General features: G+C 34.6%; 1 protein-coding gene across 1 annotated transcript in view; it reads left to right on the top strand.

Annotated features, from left to right (window-relative positions):
- Nucleotides 1-22696, top strand: part of LOC144371509 (uncharacterized) — a 79223-nt gene that overhangs the window by 12109 nt on the left and 44418 nt on the right. Inside the window, 1 exon segment of the mRNA XM_078033826.1 lies at nt 13617-13689. Within this exon segment, the coding sequence (XP_077889952.1) occupies nt 13617-13689 (73 nt within the window).

Genomic DNA, 22696 nt, shown 5'->3' with positions numbered 1-22696 from the left:
TTTGTTTATCCATTTATCAGTTGTTGGATATTTGGATGACTTACACTTTGTGGTTCTTATGATCATGCCACTGTGAATATTTGTGTTTTTTATTTGACTTATGTTTTATTTGGGTAGATATTTAGGAGTGAAATTAATGGATCATAAGTAACTCTGCCAGACTGTTTTATAAAATGACTCTACCATTTTACATTCCCATCAGCAATGTTTGAAGATTTCATTTCTCCATATTCTTGCCAACAGTTTGCCATGGTATTTTTTTTCATAGTAGTCATCTTAATGGGTATGAAGTGGCATCTCATTGTGGTTTGGACTTGCATTTCCCTGATAACTAATGATATTGAATATCTTCATGTACTTTTTAGCCATTATTTATCTTTGTTAGACAAATGCCTATTCAGATTCTTTGCCCATTTTAAAATTGAGCTGTCTTTTTCTTGATCATTTGTAATAGTTCTTATGTATTCTGGATATACACAAATGTACTCTTATGAGATACGAGAAGTATAAAATTTTTCTTATTCTATAGTCTTTTCACTTCTTATGAAGCAAATAGATTTTTTGTTGGAGTCCAATTTACCAGTTTTTTTTGACTGCTTATGCAGTTTTCTCTGAAATTTTCTATAAGTTAAAAAAAGACCTTATTTCTCAACATCTGCTATTAAAATTTTTTTCTACAGAAACTATGATCATTTCTTTAAGTACAAAATAGGTTAGAGATATTAGAAAATATTTTGTGTTTTCAAATATTTTCTTCAAATTTAATGGGTGAAGCCCAAGTTTTCAAACCTGATATCCAGTGTACTTTTTTTTTTTAATCAGAAAATGTCTTTGAGTGTTCTGCTTAGCTCAGAATGCACATATTATTCTGTAAACATTTATAAATGTCTAATGTATTCTGAAGACTTGACTGGGCTTGGAGATCCAGGGATGCTGGGAACATGGTCTTGTCCTTAAAAAACAAGAGGTCATGTGCCAGGCTACAGATTTCTATGGAGTGTAGCGGCACCAGTGGAGGAAGAGGGGCACTGTCTGGGTGAGAAAGCCTCACAGGGAGTCAGTGCTGGTATTCTGTCTGCAGAGATGTGTGGGTGATCAGAACCTTTAGTTATAGTATACGATTCTTTTTTCAGACACTTGCTGTTGTGTGTGTGTTGTGTACCTTGGTGCCAGTTATATAACAGCAATATTTATGGATATTGATGTAATAAAATGTAAATATCAATATGATGACTTTGATACATAGAAGAAAGCCTGAAGAAAGCCACTTTTCTTTGATTTCTCCAGGTTTTCAAGAATGGGAACTTCCTACTTACTAATTAATTCAGTGTGGGGTGTGTGTGTATCTGAGTTCCAGCCCAAACCCAAGCAGTTCTGGGTAATCAGAGCTAAAATGTGAGTCAAGGAGGAACAGCTATTTGGATGGAGAGAAGGTTGTGTATAGACAGTGGGGTGAGTCCTGTTAAGGAATTTAGATCTTTCTTTAATAATGGAGATCCATTGATGAGTTTGGGCATATGTGGGGAACATGGACTCTCCTGTTAACTGTAACACAGATGATGGTTTTGAGGACTAGAGATAGGAGATTTGTGGGGCTGTTGGACTAGTCCAGATGAGAGCCAATGAGGACCTAAGCTAAGGCACAGATGATAGAGGTGGATACACAGACTGGAAATGTTTAGAAGGTGCAATTTGGGATGCTTTGCTGCAATCAACCATCATTAATTAAAAGGAGGATTATTGAAGAAGAAAGATTTCTGAAGAAGGATTAAAGGAATAAAATGCCACAGAAGCCAGCATGATTTTAGGCCCTTGGGGGTAAAAAGTGACATAGCAGGGGGCCATTTTCAGGCTCTCCCACAAGAGGGATGAAAGAGAGTCTCCTCCCATCTGTGTTTTTTAAAATCCTAAGAGCACTCTTTTTTAAAATATATATATATATATATATATATATATATATATATATATATATATATATATATTATTTTCTTTACTTGTTGATGAACTCTATTTTTTTTTTTACTTTTATGTGATGCTGAGAATCAAACCCAGTGCCTTATACATGCTAGGCAAGTGCTCTAACACTGAGCCAAAACAACAGCACTCAAGAGCACTCTTAGCTTGGATATTGTGGCCCCTGCTCAGGCAGAAGCTTTGATGGGAGTTCCTGCCATCATCACTAGCATTCCAAGAAGAGGGGAAGGATTGTGGAACAGAACCATCTGTTTCTCTTTGGTAATTCAAGCTGGCTTGGCCAATTGTTGAGATCTGAAGAGGAAAGTTGAGAATAGTTCAAAAGTTTGTGACATGGATAGCCCACGATTACAGCATTTCTGTGCAAGAACAAGGTTCACAAGTGAGTAGACAAGAATGCAGGAAATAAACAGAGTTTACCTTTAGACCAGTTTTGTTTTGGATGTGACTGTCCAGATGTTATGTTTTTGTGACTATTCCCCTCTAGAGACTGGTTGTTTTCTTTGCTATGACTTTCCAGCATGGATTTTTAGAGGTACCCTTTTCAGCTTCTAGAAAAATTAATTCATTTTATACAGTGCAGCTTATTGAGTTTTTTGTTTTCTGCCTTTTTTTGTACTAGGAATTGAGCCCACAGTGCTCAACCACTGAGCCACATCCCCAACTTTCTTTTTTCTTTTCTCTTGAGACAGAGTTTTGTTAAGTTGCTTAGAGCCCCACTAAAGTGCTAAGGCTGTGTTTGAACTTGCAGTCCCCCTGCTTCAGGTTTACAAGCCATTGGGATTACAGGGGTGTTCCACCAACCTGGTTGAACAATCTTTCTTAATGGACAAAGAACAGTAGATGCGGTTTAACTGGTTCTTGCTCCTATGTTAGTGAAGTGTGAATTTAAATTTCTTTATGCATCTCAAAGAGAACACAATATTGTACAGCAATTCTAAAAGGGTGGAAGTTATGTGGTTTCTGTAAACTACTTTTCTTGATGTTATCCATGAAACATCAGTGTGTTTAGCAGTTAAATAGAAATTTTTGTCAGAGGACAGTGGAAGGCTGGACTGGCACTACACTGTTACACCAACAGCATCATTCAAAAACAAGCATTCTTGGCTGGGGATGTGGCTTCCCTCACATGTGTGAGGCCTTGGGTTTAATACTCAGTTCCACAAACAAATCACTGTTCTATGTTTTCATTAATGAAATACAAAGTCATTTTTGGAGGAATGAAGTATAAATTACTCGTTTATATATCTTATTTGTTATAACATGACATGAATCATTTGCTTATGTGATAAACACTGCTACAGTTAAGATCAGAATTGTCTTGAATATATAATGTAACTTTAAACATGGTCAGGATTAATAATAATAATGCTGGTAAGGCCACTCTATAGATGTCATTTTACTAAGGATCTTGATCTTGCCTAACTTTCCAAGATATAACAATAAAGGCTAGCTGAAAGCCAAAACTCGGAAGATAAATTGTTGCACACACTCAGCTCTGCCACTATGTTTTTTCTCCTCCATGCCACAGCAGATGGTCAGATTAAGGTGAATTCGAGAAAAATAACTGTACTGAGATTAAATTGGGAGTTACTCATGATGGGATGAATCCAATTTCTCTGGCAGGTTTGGTCCAATTTGGAGCCCTCTTGTTAAAAGGTTCAAGATATACTCTGTGTTGTCAATAATGGGAAGTAGCTCAGTGACCTTGGACAAGTTATTTAAGGTCAGTTACACTGTACCTTTCTAAAATATTCTCCATTGTAGCATTGGATTGAGGATGAGCACAGCTGCTGCATATAAACTGGTAAGCACAGTGCCAAGCACATTACAAATTACAAGTAGATCTTACTCCATGAAACAGTGTTTGTCTTCAAGGTAAAATGCAGCATGAGGGCAGTAATTGACATTGGACGTATCATGAGGAACCACAAATTGGCTCTTAGCTTCAATGGAACTCAAGCTGTAGCAGGTATTATTTCACAATTTTAATTAAAATAAGTATCAGAGGTAAGATGTAAAGCTTCATAATTTTAATTAAAAGTGGTTAAATGTTTTTGCTTTTTTCACCAATTTACCTAAAGCAAACCATTTACATTTGTAAAACTCCAAAAATCAATAATTAGAAGATGCAATAACTGAATACTATGGTTTGTTTCATCTTTGTTTAGTGAATATTGCTTCTACATGAGGATGAGAATTCTTGAATATTGTGCTTTCAGAACTCATGTTCTGCATTCCATGGTTACTGAACACTTAGGATTAGTAGTGTTTAATGTAGATATGAATTTGGGTATGATGTGTTTAGAACACATGCAGAAGAATCCTGTCAGTCAAAATTTACTAAAAGCTTATTGTTTAGCAAAACTCTATCTTTGAGAACACAAAACATGACAATTCTGAAAAACTTGAAGAAATTTAGAAGAGTGACTTTCTAAGCGAATCAGAAGCACATGCCATCCATAGTTATTGCTAACAATTGATTTTTATAGATTTTTGTGTACCTGGCATGGGTTCTTTGGATTCTTTTTTTAAAATTATTTATTAGTTATAATCAGTTATACATGACAGTAGAAAATGCTTAAATTCATTGTATACAAATGGAGCATATGTAGGGTTCTTTTAGAGAAACAACCTTAAAGGATAGTATCATTTCAAGGGAAAAAGATAGTGGAAGATTTACAAATGGATTCCCTTGCTAAGCTGTAAAATGTCTTGTATATTGTGGCAGAGCTATGGATGATTTTATTTGTGATGTATAATTAAGCTTGTATCTTCTATAAGATATAGTAATTTCCATACTTAGTCCTGCTAACTGAACTCAGTAATGAAGAATATGCTGCTACAGAGTATTATCTTTGATACCAGCTGTTAGAGAATTCACTTAAAACATCCTATTTGTTATTGGTGTTAAAAATCATTTGGGGTCTGTCTTTTCACATCCTTTCATATTTCTAAGCCAGAATGACCTCTTAGAGCTGGCAGACTTCATACTCACTGTGTGAGAAAGTAATTTGTAATCTTTGTTCTGAGTTCACTTAAGATATGAGAAATACTTGTAATTTTGGAATTAAGCTGTTAGGATACAGTTCTTCAGTCATATTATCATTGAAATTTATTATTTTAACCTTTAATTAGGAGAGTCACTGTTCTTGGCTGTCTGTGGCCTGTTTCCATTGCTATTCTTTCATCATGTGATTTAAATGTTTCTAAATCTTACAAATTATTTCAAAAGAAGACATGGAATAACTTTGTAGTTCGGTACTGTCCATTCTGCATGAAATCCAGCCCTTTCAACAGTGGCATACAGAGAGCACATGTGCAGTAAACATTTATTTGAATTAATAAATTGTTTTAGGGCAGCTTGCAAAAGTAATGTTGTCAGTATTCAATCACTGAGCCTTCAGTACTGGTAGTTCAGCTAAACATTCAGACTTCATTTGAAGCCAGTAAACAGACAACTGTGCAATCCAGGGAGACCAATTTGTTAACTTTTCTATCCAATAGTAATTTACTTTTTTTTAAGAGAGAGAGGGGAGAGAGAGAAAGAGAGAGAGAGAGAGAGAGAATTTTTTTTAATATATTTTTTTTAGTTTTTGGTGGACACAATATCTTTATTTTATTTTTATGTGGTGTTCAGGATTGAACCCAGTGCCTCACGCATGCCAGGCAAGCACGTTACCACTTGAGCCACATCCCCAGCCAGTAATTTACTTCTACAATCATGTTTATGTAGAGTAAATGTCAAAAGAAAAGGTGTATTTGAAGCAGTTACATGAGTAAGTTTGCTACAGTGAAAGATTTTTGGTATGCTGATGGAAAAGGGACAATTTAAAATTTATATTATAAATTCAGGTTGCTCTTTTTAAAGACAGTTTTATTGAAGTCTAATTGACATCCAATAAACTTCGTGTTTAAAGTGTATGATTTAATCAGTTCTGACACATGTGCACACCCAAGAAACCATTATCACAATAAGGAGAATGAACAGATCCATCACCACCCCAAATTTCTTTGTTCTTCTATCCTCAAGGTCCTCTGTCCCTTTCTCCAGGCAACCACCAACCTACTGATCTACTATTACTGTAGGTTAATTTGCTTATTCTAGGGTTTTATGTAAATGGAATTATAAAACATGTGTTCTTTCTCTCTCTCTCTCTCTCTCTCTCTCTCTCTCTCTCTCTCTCTCTCTCTCTATCTCTCTGCTTCTCTCTGCTCTTTCCCTCAGTGTAATTATTTTGAGATTTGTCTCTGTTTCTGATTATATCAGTAGTTTGTTCCTTTAAGTGCTCAAAGTATTCTATTGCATGGATGTGCCTGTTCACCACTGACAGACATTTGGGTGTTTCCAGCATTTGGCTCTTAGAACTAAAACCCATCTGAACAACTGTATTACAGATCTTTGTGTGGACTTAGGCTTTCTTTTCTCTTTGTTAAATACCCAGAAGTGAAATGAGTAGATTATGTGCTAGGTGTATTTTTAATTTTTTAAACTGCCAAACTATATTCCAAGTTATTGTTTCCTTTTACATTCCTAACAGCAGTGAATGAGGAATCAGTTGCTCCAAGTCTCTATCTTAAATATTACAGTGGTAGTCTTTTTAAATTTTAGTCCTTTAAAAAATACATAGTATTACCTCAATGTGATTTTTAAATTTTTTTTAGTTGGATATATACACAATGCCTTTATTTTATTTATTTATATTTATACAGTTCTAAGGATTGAACCCAGTTACTTATATGTGCCAGGCAAGTGCTATGCCACTGAGTCACAACCCCAGCCTCTCATTGTGATTTTAATTTGCATTTTCCTATTGGCTGATTATGATGTTGAGCATATTTTCATGTGCTTATTTGCCATTCCTTGGTAAAGTATTAAATCTTGTATGTTATTATTTATTGAGGTATTTGTTTTTCTTATTAAGTTTTAAGAGTTCTTTATATATTCTAGATACAAATTCTTTATTAGATTTATGATATTTTGTCCCAGTCTGTCATGTTTTACATTCCACTAGCAGTGTCTCTCAAAGAACAGATGTTCTTAATTTTGATGAAATTCAATTTATGAATTGTTCTTTAATGCACTTTTGGTATCATATCTAACAACTCTTTGCCTAACCCCAAGTCACAGAAGTTAGCTCCTGTTTCCTTGAGGAGGTTTATTGTTTTCGGTTTTACACTTAGGTATATGACCCATTTTGAGTTAATTTCTGTATGTGGTGCAAGGCAGCAGTCAAAATTCATAAGTTTTTGTATATGGGTATTTAGTTCTAGCACCATTTGTTAAAAATGAACATTGTCTCTTTGCTGAATTGCCTTTGTACCATTGCCAAAAATCAGTTTTTTTGTGTACATGGGTCTATTTTGGCCTCTATTTTGTATCATGATCTACTTGTTTATCTTTATATTAGTACCACATTGTCTGAATTACTTTACCTTTGTAATAGTGTTTTATTCCAGATTTTTTCTTTTGCAACATTTTTTGGACTGCTCTGGGTCCTTTGTATATGCATTGGAAGTTTATAATCAGCTTACCTGTTCATACAAAACAGCCTGCTGGGATTCTGAGATATTGAATCTATGAATCAACTTGGAGAGAACTGACTTCTTAACATCATTGAGTCTTCCAACAAATGAACATGTTATTTCTTCCCATTTGTTTAGATTTTCTTTAATTTCTCACAGCAATCTTTTAAAGTAGAAGTTTTGCATATCCCTTTCAAATTTGTCTTAAATATTTGACATTTTTAGTGTTATTAAAGTATGTTTTAAAAATTCAATATAAAATTTTTTATTACTAACATAGAACAATAATTCAGTTTTGTATCTAGCTCTTGTATCATGCAGCTTCGCCAAACTCACCTTCTTGCACTAGCTTTTTTGGGGGCATATTTCATTGGATTTTTCTATATAGATAATCTCATCATTTATAAAATGATGAATGTCAAGTTTTTCTTGCCTTATTAATCTAAGCAGAATCTCTGATATATTGTTGGATAGAAATGATGGGAGTGGTCGTCCTTGTCTTGTTCCTTATATTAAGAGAAAAACATTCAATCTTTTTTAATTATGTGTGCTGTTAACTCTAGGGTTCCCCCCCCCTTGGATTCCTTTTATCAGAATGAGACTGTTCGTTCTATTCCTAAGGTTTTTATTGTTGTTGTTTTTGAACTAAGAATGGGTATTGGATTGTTATTATTTGTTTGCTAATATAATGATGTGCATTGTGTTTTGAATGGAAAACAAGCTTCACAATATTAGCATAAATCTCATTTAGTCATGAGGTATTATTCATTTTATATATTATTATAATTAATTCATTAAAATTTTGCTTGGGAATTGGATGTGTTGGCATACACTTATAATTCCAGGTACTCTGATGCAGGAGGGTCACAAGTTCAAGGATAGGCTGGGTAACTCAGTGAGATCCTGTATCAAAATAAAAAGGACTGAGGATGTGGCATTAGCCTAGCCACATTAGAGCATTAGCTTAGCATGTGTGAAGCTCAGGGTTCTATCCCTTTTCACAACCACCCACCCCCTCACAATTTTGTATAGGATTTTGCACCTGTGTTAATGAGGGGTATCCGAACCTCTTGTAATGTCATTGTCTGCCCTTGATAGCAGGTTAATGCTGGCCTCAGAATAAGTTAGGAAGTATTTCCTCCTATTTAGTTTTCTTATAGAATTTGTATAATTTTTTTCCCTATATATTTATTGGAATTTTCTAGTGAAGCTATCTGGATCTGAAAAAAAAAATTAAGAGAAGATTTTCAAGCTATAAATTTTCTTAAATATAAACCTGTGACTATTCAATTCAGATTTTGATTTTAGGTGAGTTTGGTGGTATCTTTCTAGAAAATTTGTTCTCTTCATTTAGGTTGATGGATTTATTGGCATATATCCTTTTCATGTCTCTACAAACTATGGTGATATCATCTTTTCTTTCCTGATTTTAGTAATATGTATATTCTCTCTTTTTTTTTTTTTTCTCATTAGCCCAACTGGAGGTTTCCAATTTTTTTCTGTCTTCTCAAAAAACCAGTGGTTGTTTTTGGGTTTTTTATTTTATTTTATTTTATTTTATTTTATTTTTTTTGGGGGGGTGGAATCAAGACAGGGCCTTACACATGGTAAGCACACACTGTACTATTGAGTGATACCCCAGCCCAAGAACCAGCATTTAATTAGTTTATTATTCTGTATTTTCTCTATTTTTGTTGTTTATTTATTCATCTTTCTGCTCTTTCTTCATTACTTCTCTTCCTCATTTGCTCTCTACATGTAATTTAATTATTTCTTTTGCCATATTTTAAAATTTTTATACATAAAATATGGTTCTTTGAAGATTATGATTTAAATTGTTCCCTCCCTGAGACATAACAATATTGAGGCACAGAGTAGTGTGTAGCTCAGTGGTAGAGTGCTTTCCTCACACATGTGAGGCACTAGGTTTGATCCTTAGCAGCACATAAAAATAAATAAATAAAGATTAAAAATAAATAAATATAGATTAAAAAAAAGAGGAACTAGGAGAAACTAATGTCTGAGGTACCTTACTTTGTTGACATCTGTGGAAACATTTCTGAGAACAAATCCTAAGTGTTACTTTTTTTGTCACTTTCTTTTACTTTTTTGCAGTGGCAGGGATTGAACTCAGGGATGCTCTGCCACTGAACTACATCCCCAGCCTTTTTTATTTTGGGGCAGGGTCTCAATTGCTGAAGTTGGCCTTGAACTTATGATTTTATTGCCTCTGTCTCCCAAGCAGCTGGGATTATAGGCTTGCACCTGTGTGCCCAGTTTTCCGCTGTTAATTTTATTTTATTTTTTTAGATGGACACAGTACCTTTAATTTATTTATTTTTATATGGTGCTGAGGATCTACATGAGAACATGACTCTCTGAGGACTGGAAGGTAAATATAATTTGTAATTTCAAAGTGGATTCCTGTAATTAGTGAAAATAGTAATTAAACCACATCTATTGAAAAGTGGCATAGCACATTTGAAAGGAACCCTCTTTTATGATTTTTAGCTCCAGAATATGATGTCAATTAGATACTGCCTTTGCCTTATTGAGAGATTTGCATCCCCATGGAACTTTATTTCTGGCAAGGGTGACACTGACGTAGCTCAGTGGTAGACTAGCTTTGTTTTCAACATGTAGTAATATAAATAAATAGGCCTAAAATGTTGACCCCATGCTTTATTTTCCAAGAAAATTCTGGCATAACTGGACAGGATATGTAACATTCCTTAACAAACTGTTATCTGCTGAAGAAATGCAGTTTCAAAATAATGTTTATAAGAGCAACTTAAGTGACCCTGAAGTGAAGAGTTTTGTGACCTTGCTATAGGCCAGATTCTGGAACTCAGAGAAATAAAGATAATTCTTAATAATCATAAAATCTGTGAGAGTTTATGCTTAAGAATTCAATTAGAAATGGTGAACATGAGCCTAATTAACCTAAAGTTGTCATGGCAGAGGATACTTGAGAGTTTGATGTTATCCTGCTGTCAGTCCATAGTCAAGAAGTGTACCTGGTCAGGACTCTTTGGGATCTTTTTTTAGGTCTTCAAAAAAACTGAAGTTCAAGAAAGTCATGCTATTATCTTTTCAGAGAGAACACACGTTCTTCTGTCACAGTGTCACCCTGTTCTTCCTTCACATCACTTCTAATAAACTCATTGCCTGCCACTCTTATTGATAAGTTTGGAAAGTTATGTCTTGATTGAAAAAAAAAAAGTTTGCATTTGAAGGGAGTGGTCTTCATTCTACCTCAATTTTTCAGAGTGTCCCAGCCCTGTATCACTAAAAGATCCTTGCCAGCTGAAGGGCTATCAGAGACTCCCTGGAGTGTCTTTACTTCATAGTTTATACTGCTCTCTAGAGGGAGAGACCCAGGAAATGATATTCACTAGATACTCCAAAAGAATTTAGACATGGTGGAGAGACCCAGGGAATGATATTCACTAGACACTCCAAAAGAATTTAGACATGGTGGCTCTTCAAACCTTTTGTTAAGCACTTATGAAACCCACAAGTAGGACAATGTAGGAGGTTAGAATGAGGACACATCACACAGGAAAATCTTAAAGGAGGAATTTCAAATCAGATGTTCCTACACATCCTGTCTGACAGGGTCACAGTGTGGGGGATTCTGTGGCAGGGCTGCACAACCTGGAACCCAGAACCATGGGGAATGTTAAGTGTTTTGTTTATGATACTCATGAGATAGATAATAGGGCATACAACAATCAATAATAAAAGTCCATGTTGCCTGAGATTGCAGGAAAATTCCCAGAATGGGATTAAGGATACGACCTGAGATGTATTTTAGTATCTTTGACAATACAAACAATAGTGTTTTTTTTTTTTTTTAAGAAATTCACAGGGAAAAGATTGCAAATCAAGGTTCCTGAGAAAAGCTTAACAATTTATACTAAGCCCCTCATTCTAAAGCCACAACCTATGCAACATACATTCCCTTTACTAACAGAGCCTTCTTTTCCCTACACAGGAATTTATGATGAAAATAGGAAACACATAGTCAATACTAATAGCAAATGAGTTGAAATGCAGAGCCTGCTCTTTAATTAAAAATTATAAAGACATTAGAATTCATAATTTGATGAAGGATCAAAGAAACTCTTTAAAAATCAGTTAAATAGGTCATGTGAAAAAAGAAAATTACTTTGGAAAAACAGAATAATGTAAAATTTTATATAGGTATATTTTAGAGTCAGTTCAGAGGAGTAGGCTTTTAAGTAATAGGCTTTCACTGTTTTAAGTGTGTATTATTAGGACTTTAGTTTAGAAGCAAAAAAGCTTACCAATAATCATATGTGTGCTTTAAAGTTAAAAGTTAATAGGTCATGATACAGGTAGTCAAGTTGCATAGTCTAGTACTTAGTGATTGAAGTGAAAATGTAAAAGCTTAATCATGATTGGCAAAGGTTACAGGAACATATTTTAAACAATTTGTTCAATATCTTATGAAGTTAATATATGTCAGAAAAGATTGCAACTCTTGAAAATTATGTAAATGAAAAAAGTTTTGGGCTTTGATGCTATTTTAACCACATGAATAAATACCTTTAAAAAGGGTAAAAAAAATAAACACCCCTCTATGGGCATCAGATCCTTCTGAAGGCTGCTTGTAATTTGCAACCTGTTATCCTGTCTCCTCTTTTTTTGCTGAGACCACATATCCTTCAGTATCCAATGTCATTCATACTCAGGACCCCTGGATTCCTGCTAGGGATGGACCCTGGCAATAATAATTAAAATTTTCTTCATTTAAATTTGAGGTTGACTCTGTTGATGGGCTATATTGAATTATAGAAAAAAAATATATATATAGACATAATGCCTGTGATTTGTGCTAATATTCTCATAGTACCCCATACCAAAGAAAAAACAGACATCATAATTCTATTATTATGCTCAAGGCAAAATTGCAAATACTTTATTTTTTAATTCCTTATACTCTAGGTTCTGGAATACTGAGAGATCTAGAGACCTGGCACCATTCACCTCTTGTTTATTTTATTAAGCTAGAAACTTTAAAATTTTATTTTTGCCCCAGTTTTTGTAGGGGAGTAGGGACAGTGCTGCCTCAGGGAATTACTTATGAGTTGAAGTCTCAAGCTCTTTTCTCATAAGGCCAGAGAACAGAAATATTAAATAAAAATTTAAAGTAATTGTGATATTTAATTTTTATATAAATGCACTTCTGTCTGTACTAGATCTAAATATTGGGATGAAACTCTGTCATGAAATAATTTTATCCTGAGGCACTTAATGCAATTCACAGCAAAAAAATAAAAATAAAAGTAAATAAAATAAAAAGATTCCAAGGCTGTGGAGCAGTCCTCTAATATTGTAATATCAGTTACTTGAAAAGCCATCAGAGGAGAATTTGTGACCCTTCCCCAGGACTCTGTGTATGTTTCTATCAATTCATCAATCCATTCATCTGTGGTCCTGGGATGCTGTAGTGAATAATACCCATGGGTCTGATCTCCAGTATTTTTTTTTCTACTGGCAATTGAACTCAGGGGCACATTACCACTGAGACCACATTCACAGCCCCATTTCTATTTTATTTAAACACATAATCTCAGTGAGGTTCTTAGTGCCTCGCCATTGCTGAGGCTGGCTTTGAACTCACTGTCCTCTTGCCTCAGCCTCTCCAGTTGCTTGGATTATAGGCATGCACCCCTGCATGCGGTAGATCCCCAGTGTTTGAGAAATAAAGCAGCAGACAAAAACCTGTCTTTGTGTCCTTATTTGATTGTGATCTGGATGAAATTTACTATTACTCAAACAGTAGGCCTACTGAATTAGGCAGTCAGTGTAGATAGGTAAATTGAGTCAGGATGAATCTAGGAGGCCAATTTTGAGTGAATCTGGGAAGTTGGAGACTGTCCCCTGAGGGATATTATCTAGGAACTGCCCCACTTCAACCTGTTACCAAGGTAACCTGTCTCAGGAATTTCCCCTCCCTACAGGGAGCTATAAGATTGTAAATGTGTCCTTGTCTACTCCATCCTGCCATTCCCCCTTCAGCCCACCGGTTTTCTATTCCTTTTGTTTTTGGAGCCTGCTATTCATTGAATCCATTTCTCTGCTTCCAGGTTTCTGTGCTACACTGGAGCTGAAAAAAATATATATATGGGGAACACTAAGCATCTTGAAAGCCAGGAAATGGTAAGTGTGTGTTCTTATTTTGAGACTGGGTAGGGAGGCTGTTTGAAGCCAGTGGGATTTGCAATGATGGCTGGAAACTCCTCATAATTGTCACCAGAGTCTGGTGGCTAGAGGGTCTCTCTTGGCAGCTCAGGCTTCAGTTCTCTCTGACTAGTCTAGTGAAGCATAGATCTGTATTTGAGACCTCAAGTGTTTTGTTCCATAATTGAATGGTGTTTTCAGGGCCTTCATGAATTTCTATGTGGGCATCTGTGTGGCATTAGCTCAGCATGTCCATGTCCCTAGATTGTGTGGTGAAGTCTGGGATAATCATCAGAAGAGGACCCCAACTTCATCCATTGTGTTCCTGTGTGAGAGAAGCTGTGGTGTTTTTCAGGACCCCTGTTCTTATTCCTCCTGTTTATTGTTGTTGTTTATATGTTTGTTTATTTTGGACCAGAAATTATTCCCAGGGATGTTTATCTACTGACCCACATTCTCAACCTCTTTTTATATTTTTATGCAGAGATAGGGACTCACTGAGTTTCTTAGAACCTCACTAAGTTGCTCAAGCTGGTTTTGAACTCAACATCCTCATGCCTCCTGAGCTTTCTATATGCAGACTAAGAAGTATCTAAAATCCAGAATGGCTATCTGATAGTTTAGCTATTTATAGGTCTGAGATTAAATCTCAAATTTCCAGCTCTCTTTACATTCTCAAAGGCAGGGTTCCCTGCTCACCTTGATTGAGAAAAAAATAAAATAAAATAGATAGTAAAATGACCAGGCAGCGGCATAATGGACATCTTATTTAACCACACCTGGAGGATAATGGATAGATATGTTAATGAGCACCATTAAGGCCTATTCAAATTAAAAATCACTTGAGACTCACTTGTGGGAATACATCCAACCAAATTCTTTGTCCTTGGGGTGCAGCCAGTTGGAAGTCACTGGAAGAAGGATGGGTTACAGAAAGGACAATCAAGAACCCAGTTGGTAATAAGAATGCCTTTTTCAATACTTATGTAAAATAGATTTTTCCCCATGCTCTGCCAAAAACCAGAAATAAACTTTGAAGCTGACACCAAAAAGAAAAAAAAGGGGGGGGGGGTTCTTCTGCTTTCATGCCCTCTACCACATTGTGGGAGTTATATTTCTTCTTGCTAAAATAAATCCTATTATTTTACTATTACCTCCCCTGCGTGTCCATAGATTTGATTCTTCAAAACTTGTGAGACAAGATCCCAGAGAAAATTGGTTAAATGGGAAATTTGGTTTTATCTCAAAACTTCAGTTTCAACATAATTATTTTTTTCCCATGTTTTGTTTTAAAGGGATGCCTTATTTGTAACATTTTCTCTAAGAACTGGAGGGCAGTTTTAAAAGATTTTGATTTATCTTTATGAGCCTTTCACATAAGAAAAAAGCAGGGAAAATTAGATGACATTAAAAATAATGACTTTTTTTCTAAATAAAATAATGTAGTCCATGTGTCCCAGTTTCCAGGGTTCAAAATTGTGACATATGCAGTCAAGGAGAGAAATAAAATGTGTCCCCATGCTTCTGCCCTTTCAATGCTTTATTCACTCAAATTGCACTCTATAGGTTCTTACTCAAGAAAATAACAATCCTGCATGCTAGGCACTGCAATAAACAATCCATTCACAGCAAAAAAATAGGTTGATTAATTTACTGCTAACAATCCTAGATTAATTCTAAACACTGAAAAACTCACCTAATCAAGACAGGCTATTGACAGACATTTCCTCTGTGTGCTAAGTTTAAATGTCAGATCAAAAGTTTTAAGCCTTAGGCTTTTAGTCCAGCAGATGCACACTCACTCAGATGATGGTGACCAGGTCCAGAACCAAGGCAGGCTTCTCCTGGCTTAGAGTGGACAACAGGTTGAGGAGAGAACCTATGGAGAAGTTGTGGCTTTCACCAAAGTTCAGATGAAGTGGTAGAGTTTGAGAGATGAGAAATTCATGCAGAGGATCAGAAGAACAATGAGAAGTGATGGGATGTCAGGTCCTCTTCAGGCTCTTCAGCTTGAGTGCATGCTAGTTTCTGCTGGCTAAATCCCCACTCATTAGCTCTATTATTTATACTAAATTTGGGAGCTTTTAACCTCTCTTTCAATTCTTATTAGCTATCATGGGATTTCTCCATGACATCATTTATCCTGGGGTCAGAAACTTCTGGTCTTGTGGTCTCCACTCTGATTTTCTTGTCTTTCTCTCTTATCAGGCAAGTGTAGCCTGCCAGATATTTCACTCTGTTTATAAAGTTAAGGGGAAGTAACTTATTTTAGGCCATACTGGAGTATTCTGTGTGTGTGCCTGGTGCCACTGCATGTTTAAAACTGGAGTTTTTAAAATGGAGTTGTTTAAGCTCAGGGCTAAGGCCATCCTCACGGTCCCAATTAAAGACTTTTTAAAAATGTAATGGGACCTTAGTTGATGTTTTTCCCTCAATATATGTAAGACCACTTTATTAAAATGACCTGTAGAAGCATTCCAAACATTTCCAGGAAACATCTTTGTCCTAGTGTGGAGGAAAATAAAGATGGGACTGGACTTGATTTAAACTATAAGGAAGTTTAATCATAAAGACTAGAGTACATAGTGAATCTGAACATAAAAAGCCATGTGAGAAACCTGGTACATTAAAAAAATAGTTATCAAGGGACTTTTATTTTACTTACTGATATGTGGATCTGAGGATGAACCCAGTGCCTCACCCATGCTAGGCAAGCATTCTTTTACTGAGCTGAAACTCCAGCCCTAATTTTGTACATTTTTAATAACATGTTTTACATAGACATTAACCAGTAGCCTTAATACTTTTTCAATATCTGTTTGGATTGAATTAATAACCCAGAAATCAGTGAAGCAAAGAATCTAATTTTATTTCCAACTGTGGTTTCAGATATCACAGTGTCTGAGTTAAGATTCCCCTTTGAAGAACTTAACTGTGTGTTGTGTTCTCATTCCAATGTCCCATATTTGCCCAGTCCTTAGTTTTAGAACAGTCTGACATAAGGTGTCCACTGTTATCAATGTCTCTAACCCTATTTAGAAAATATCATTATCTGAGTCTTGTCTTCTAGAGATCAGTTTGAACTATAAGTGTGTAGCATCTAAGGGGAGTAGTTCAATGCTGTGAAGCTGGAAGAAATCTTTTGATATTTTTTTCATCTAAAAGGATGTTTTTTGGAGAGGTGCATACCAGGAATTAAACTCAGAGGCACTCCACGACATAGGCTCATCCCCAGCCCTATTTTACATTTTCTTTGGAAAGAGTTGCTTAGTGCATTACCATTGCTGAGGCTGCTTTGAACTCTCCATCCTCTGCCTCAAACTCCCAAGCCCCTGGGATTAGAGGCATTTCCCACCATGCCTGACTGGCATTTCATTTTTTTTATTAGATACTATGAATAAAGCTACAATAAAAATGGAATTGCTGTTATTTATTTGAGAAAAGTTTTCCAATTCATTTAGAAATATTATTACTAGATTGTATGGCACTTTTTAGCCAGATTTATCATTATTATTTTTATTTTTTAGGCACTATAGATTAACCCATGGGCACTTTTTCACTGTGCTATACACCAACCTGTACCCCTTTTTTGAGACAGCATCTCACCCATTTGTTTACAACCTTGCCAAATTGCTGAGACTGGTCTTGAATCTTGAGATTCTCCCTTCTTATACTCCTGAGCCACTGGAGCATGGGCATGTGCAGCCTTGCTTTGCTACCCAAAATTATTATTAGTGAATTATATGTCATTTTTATCTTGAGCTTTGGAAGAACCTTAACACTTTTTTCAAAAAATATATTTATTAATTTTTAAATTTTCACTAATATTTTTACATGTATATGTACACTGGCATAATTATAATATTTCAGAAATTGTACACCTTAGTTTGTTTGGCACTGGGAGATAAATCCAGGAGTTCTAACCACAGAGCCACATCCCCAGTCCTTTTTATGTTTTATTTTGAGACAATTTGGAGAAAACAGGAGCCACTTAAGTGAAACTAAAAATGTATCTAATGCCAAGAAAGCAATTTTTTCAATCTACAGCATTTACTTTATTTTGAATATACCTCCTCTTTTCACCTATTTTTTCTGGTTTCAACAGCATGGACAAACATATCTGTAGCCTTATGTTATCATATAACTACATATTATCAGGATCAGAAACACAGTATTTTATATAGGCTTTGCTACTGTTTGAGGAATATCATATATATTAAATAAACACTTTACATGAAAAATAATAGCAATTTATATTCTTTCTCTAATTCAAGAGAAATTGTTTCTTGTCCTCATCAATACTGTGTAATTTTTTTTTGGCATCAGATATTCACTTGCATTTTTATAATTTGTTAAGGTGTTAAGAGGTTTTAATTTTTGAACATTTCTCCTACCATAAGTGTCATTTTCTTTTTTATTAAATATTCTTAACTTTTATGTGAGCTCATAAGTTCTCCCACTTCTCTTTATACCTTTTCTTAAAATTATGTTATTATTTAGTTGTGGCTGGACATAATACCCTTATGTTATTTATTTATTGCTATGTGGTGTTGAGGATGGAACCAAGGGCCTCACATTTGCCAGGTGAGTAATCTGCTACTGATCCAAAACTTCAGCCCATCATTGTACTACTTAATAAAAAAAAGTTTATTTCTTAATGTTGCTCAATTTATAATTTTTTAACATATTTATGTAACTTTCTGAAAATAAATAACTGCTCTGTTTTGTGATTCTTGAGATTTAAACCAAAGTTGCCATTACACTCATCAACATCCCCAGGCATTTTTTAAAAGTCTTATATAGAGACAGGTTGTTGGCAAGTGGCCAAGCTAACCTTGAAATTTTAACCTTTCTGCCTTAGTCTTCTGAATAGATGACATTAGAGGAGAGTACTATGACATTTTAAATATAAATCACTTTTATTCATGCTGGGGATTTAATGCAGGGACAACTGACAAATGAATCACATTCCCAGGATTATTTTATATATTATCTAGTGACAGGGTCTCACTGAGCTTTTTAGTGACTCTTTTTATTGTGGCTGGCATTTAACTCACAATCCTCCTACCTCAGTCTTCAGAGTTTTGAATTGGAGGCATGTGCCACCACATCTATCATAATTCCTTGTCATAGTAACTTTTGACAGATATAGATGGGTTATTGAATCTAGGGGTGGTATACCCTTAAGTCACAGCCATATACCCAGGCCATTCAATATTTTATTTTGAGACAGAAACTTCCTCATGGTGGTCATGGCCTTCCTGTGTTGACAAGGCTTTCTTTGAAATTTTGGTTCTTCAGCCTCTACCTCCCAAGTCATTGAGATTATTTGTGTAATACCATCCACAGCTCTATTTTATTTTTATATTGAAGTATATAATACTTCTGAAAATGAGTTTCTTCTGGTATTAAGAAAGTGTATAATATAGTTTTCCCCAAAAATAATTTCTTGACCCAATGACTTTTTGGAAAGAATGTCATATTTCTATTTGTGCAAAGCACTTCAAACTTTCTCTAAATTTCAAGTTTCTTGTTGTTTGTTTTGTTTCATTTTCTTTTTCTTAATAAAGGTTCTCTGTTACTTACATCTATTTATTCATATTATTATAAGGTACGTAATTATTTCTATAAGTTCATATTGTACAACAATGTGTGTTAAAATTCATCTGTTGTTCAGTGATGTACTTCAAGTAAATATAATATGTAGCCTGAACATTTGGCAATACAAAATTCTAGATGTCAGTATTCACTATGACATATAAAAAATAAATAAAATAAATTTTTAAAAAAAGTTAAAAAAAATTAAAGTTCATTTCTTGCAATGTATACCTATTATTAAATGAGGCATATTTGGTACAGGTACATATATATTACTATTATATACAATTAATATTTTATTGCTACATCTCAAATTAATCGTATCTCTTTCAATTTAATTTGTCTTCTGGAAACACCCATACATGACACTCTATGCAGATGTACATTTTTTTGTGGTGAGACAATTTTGCTTTTGCTTAGTATGTTCTGCCCTTTACTCTCCTTTTTATGAAATTGTCATTTCAAAATTATACATTTTCCTGAATTTTAGACCTTTTAACTATTGAAGTCTGTAGATTTTCTTTTTATCCTCAGCTTTAGGTGCTTCCCACTATATAAAGTTCTAATGTTCTGTAATTGACCTCTAATATTCTGTAAAATTTACCCCCAATTCTTAGCACTCTGGACTATTGATGTCTGAATGAAAAAATCTCAAAATTATTTATGCAAAAAGCAGGAAATGGATGGATCAGAATGTAAGACTGGTGGATGCTAAGTATGTAGGTGACATTGTTTTTTTTTAAGTATTGGTGGAGGGGCTGGGCTTAGCTCCAGATTTCTGACCTAGTACATAAGAGGCCCTGTGTTTGATCATCAGCACCACATAAAAATAAATAAATAAAATAAAGATATTGTGTCCAACTACAACTGAAAATAAACACATTAAAATTGTGGAATATATGGGGGTAGGAAGGAAAAGATAATGAAAAAAAAACTTGAGCAGCAGAAGGGTTCAGATGCAACAAGTCTACAATGGCATCATGAGGTTAGAGGGGTAGTGTTCTTGGAAGCAGAAATAAAATTTGGGAAGAAACAAAAAGGTAACTCTTGCACTATTCCCAAGTGAGAGAGCCAGTTGAGTGGGTTCTGTTTTTAACTCTTCCCATCTATAAGTGGAATTTACAATTCATGAGGTATGTCTCAGCAAGTAATAGAACACCATATCGAAGTACCTTTACACTTTTTCAAGGCTACAAGCTCTCTTTTACAATTGCAGTCACATTACATCTTTGTACTTTTAAATTATTCATTCATTCATTAAATTATTTTTTTCTTTATTTACTCACTTTTTCTTGTCATTGTTTTTATATTACTAGTGATTATATAATGGCATAAATATCCCGAATGTTAACTTCTCTAATATTGGTTTATGTGTTTAGGTATATACTTATTATTTGAACAATTTCCCCCTTGCCAAGCCTGATTAATATTAGATCTTAATCTTGTTTTATAAATACTTGATAAAAACACATTATTTTAAACAGCTTAAGGATCTATCTCCTGAGCATGATTCCAATCACAAACTAAAGTGGGCATCTGGGTCAATTAAAAGCTGTGTCAAATATTTTCTTTGTTCCTATTTACACCTTACAATAGGACTCCTCTCTCACTTGTATATGTTTGAGAACATACTAATTTTTGAATGTAGCATTTAATAAATATAGATGAGTTTTCATCAACAAACCCACTATTGTTTTTAAATTGTTTAAATCCTTGACACTGAAAGTTTCACTGATTACCCCCACATCTCTCTCTCTCTCTCTTTCATATTACAGATTGAACCCAGGAATGCTTTTCTTCTAAGAAACATCCTCAGCCCTTTATAAAATATTTTATATAGAAAAGGGGTTTTGTGGAGTTTCTTAGAGACTCACTAAGTTGCTGAGGACGGCTGGCTTTGAATTAGTGATCTTTCACCACAACCTCAGAAGACTCCAGAATTACAGGCATGCACAACTGCACACAGCTTTTGATACTCTCTTTAAAATAATCAGTCACAACTCTAATAATTGAAATTGCATTTACATCACTCTCTTCTAATGCAGTAATATATTACCATCTAAAATATTTTTTGAAACAAATTTATTAGATGACTACTATTTTATTCCCAGAATTTATTCTGTTACCTCTTTAGGATTGATAAATGGTCTTCTTCCTCTTCTTTCTTCTTCTTAGATATGTGTGGTCTCTTGTTATCAAATGGGTCTATGATAAGTGTGTTGAAAATTATGATTCTAAACCTATCAAGAATCCCAACATTTCCAAGAGTATTGAGAGCAGAAAAAGAACAATATTCATAACTAATGAATCACTTTCAGTGGAAGCATAGTACCAGTGTCCAAGGTGGAATGCAATCAAGATGCTTCAGTGGTAAGGTGGTGTCAGAACACCACCCTAGGGATTTGGGGACCTCCAAAGCCCCATGTCCATATTAGAATCTTTTATTCACCTTTTAAATACAGTTATTGCTGCTTGTATACAAAATAAAACACTATATATAAGAAAGGTGAATGAGAATTAAATCCTCTGGAGACACCAAGATTGATCTTTAATTCTAGCAGATAATTAGTAAAATAAGAAAGACCTTGCAATAGCCCCATCTTTCCCAACTACATGGAATAGAACATTTAGATGTACTGAACTGAAGTGACAAAAATGCATTTCATGGAGGTGGTATCAAAGAAATTTCAATGGCAGAATCCTGGAAATGTTAGATAAAAATATACACATACAGTTATACAGAGAAAAAGATAAATGATAAGCTCATAAATGCAAGGGTAAATTCAGTGTACATGAGTTGTATGTACAAGGTAGTGATAACAGCATGAGTTGTATGTACAAGGTAATGATAACACTTAAAAGATGAAGAAAGTAGTAATTGAGGTGATTCAGAACTCTATAATTGTGGGGAATAATAATAAAAATTTAATAAAAATAGATACTGTTATATCCCTTTGGGTATTCCTCTTTCCTCTGCTTTTCATCTGAATTTGATTCTCTCAAATAAGCTTAGGTGGGTAAAGTGCTTTCTGAATTTTTGTTTTCTTTTGTTTTCAGGATTTTGTAAGCTAAGTCTTGTAATGCCCAGTCCTGAACTCACTTTTGCTGCTTTTTTTACAACTTATTCTCATCTTCAGAGGCACAAACCCACTTCACTCATTTTGTTCAATGAACTGACTTTTTTATATCTTTGCACACAATGTTTGGAATAGTCAGTCTATAGGAGGGTTTTCCATATCATATAATATGGTTCTCAGACCCTGTGGGAATTGAGGGTAGTTCCCTGCTGTTTAACTATCATCTTCCCTGTGAGAAGGCTTATCTATCTACTGTAATCCACCAACTCAGAAGAGAAGTATTTGTGGTCACAAGCTAAAGAACACTAGAA

This window comes from Ictidomys tridecemlineatus, chromosome 16 (assembly GCF_052094955.1).
Source record: "Ictidomys tridecemlineatus isolate mIctTri1 chromosome 16, mIctTri1.hap1, whole genome shotgun sequence".
NCBI classification, from domain to species: domain Eukaryota; kingdom Metazoa; phylum Chordata; class Mammalia; order Rodentia; family Sciuridae; genus Ictidomys; species Ictidomys tridecemlineatus.
Note: the sequence above shows the minus strand (reverse complement) of the source record. Positions and strands in the feature narration are given on the sequence as shown.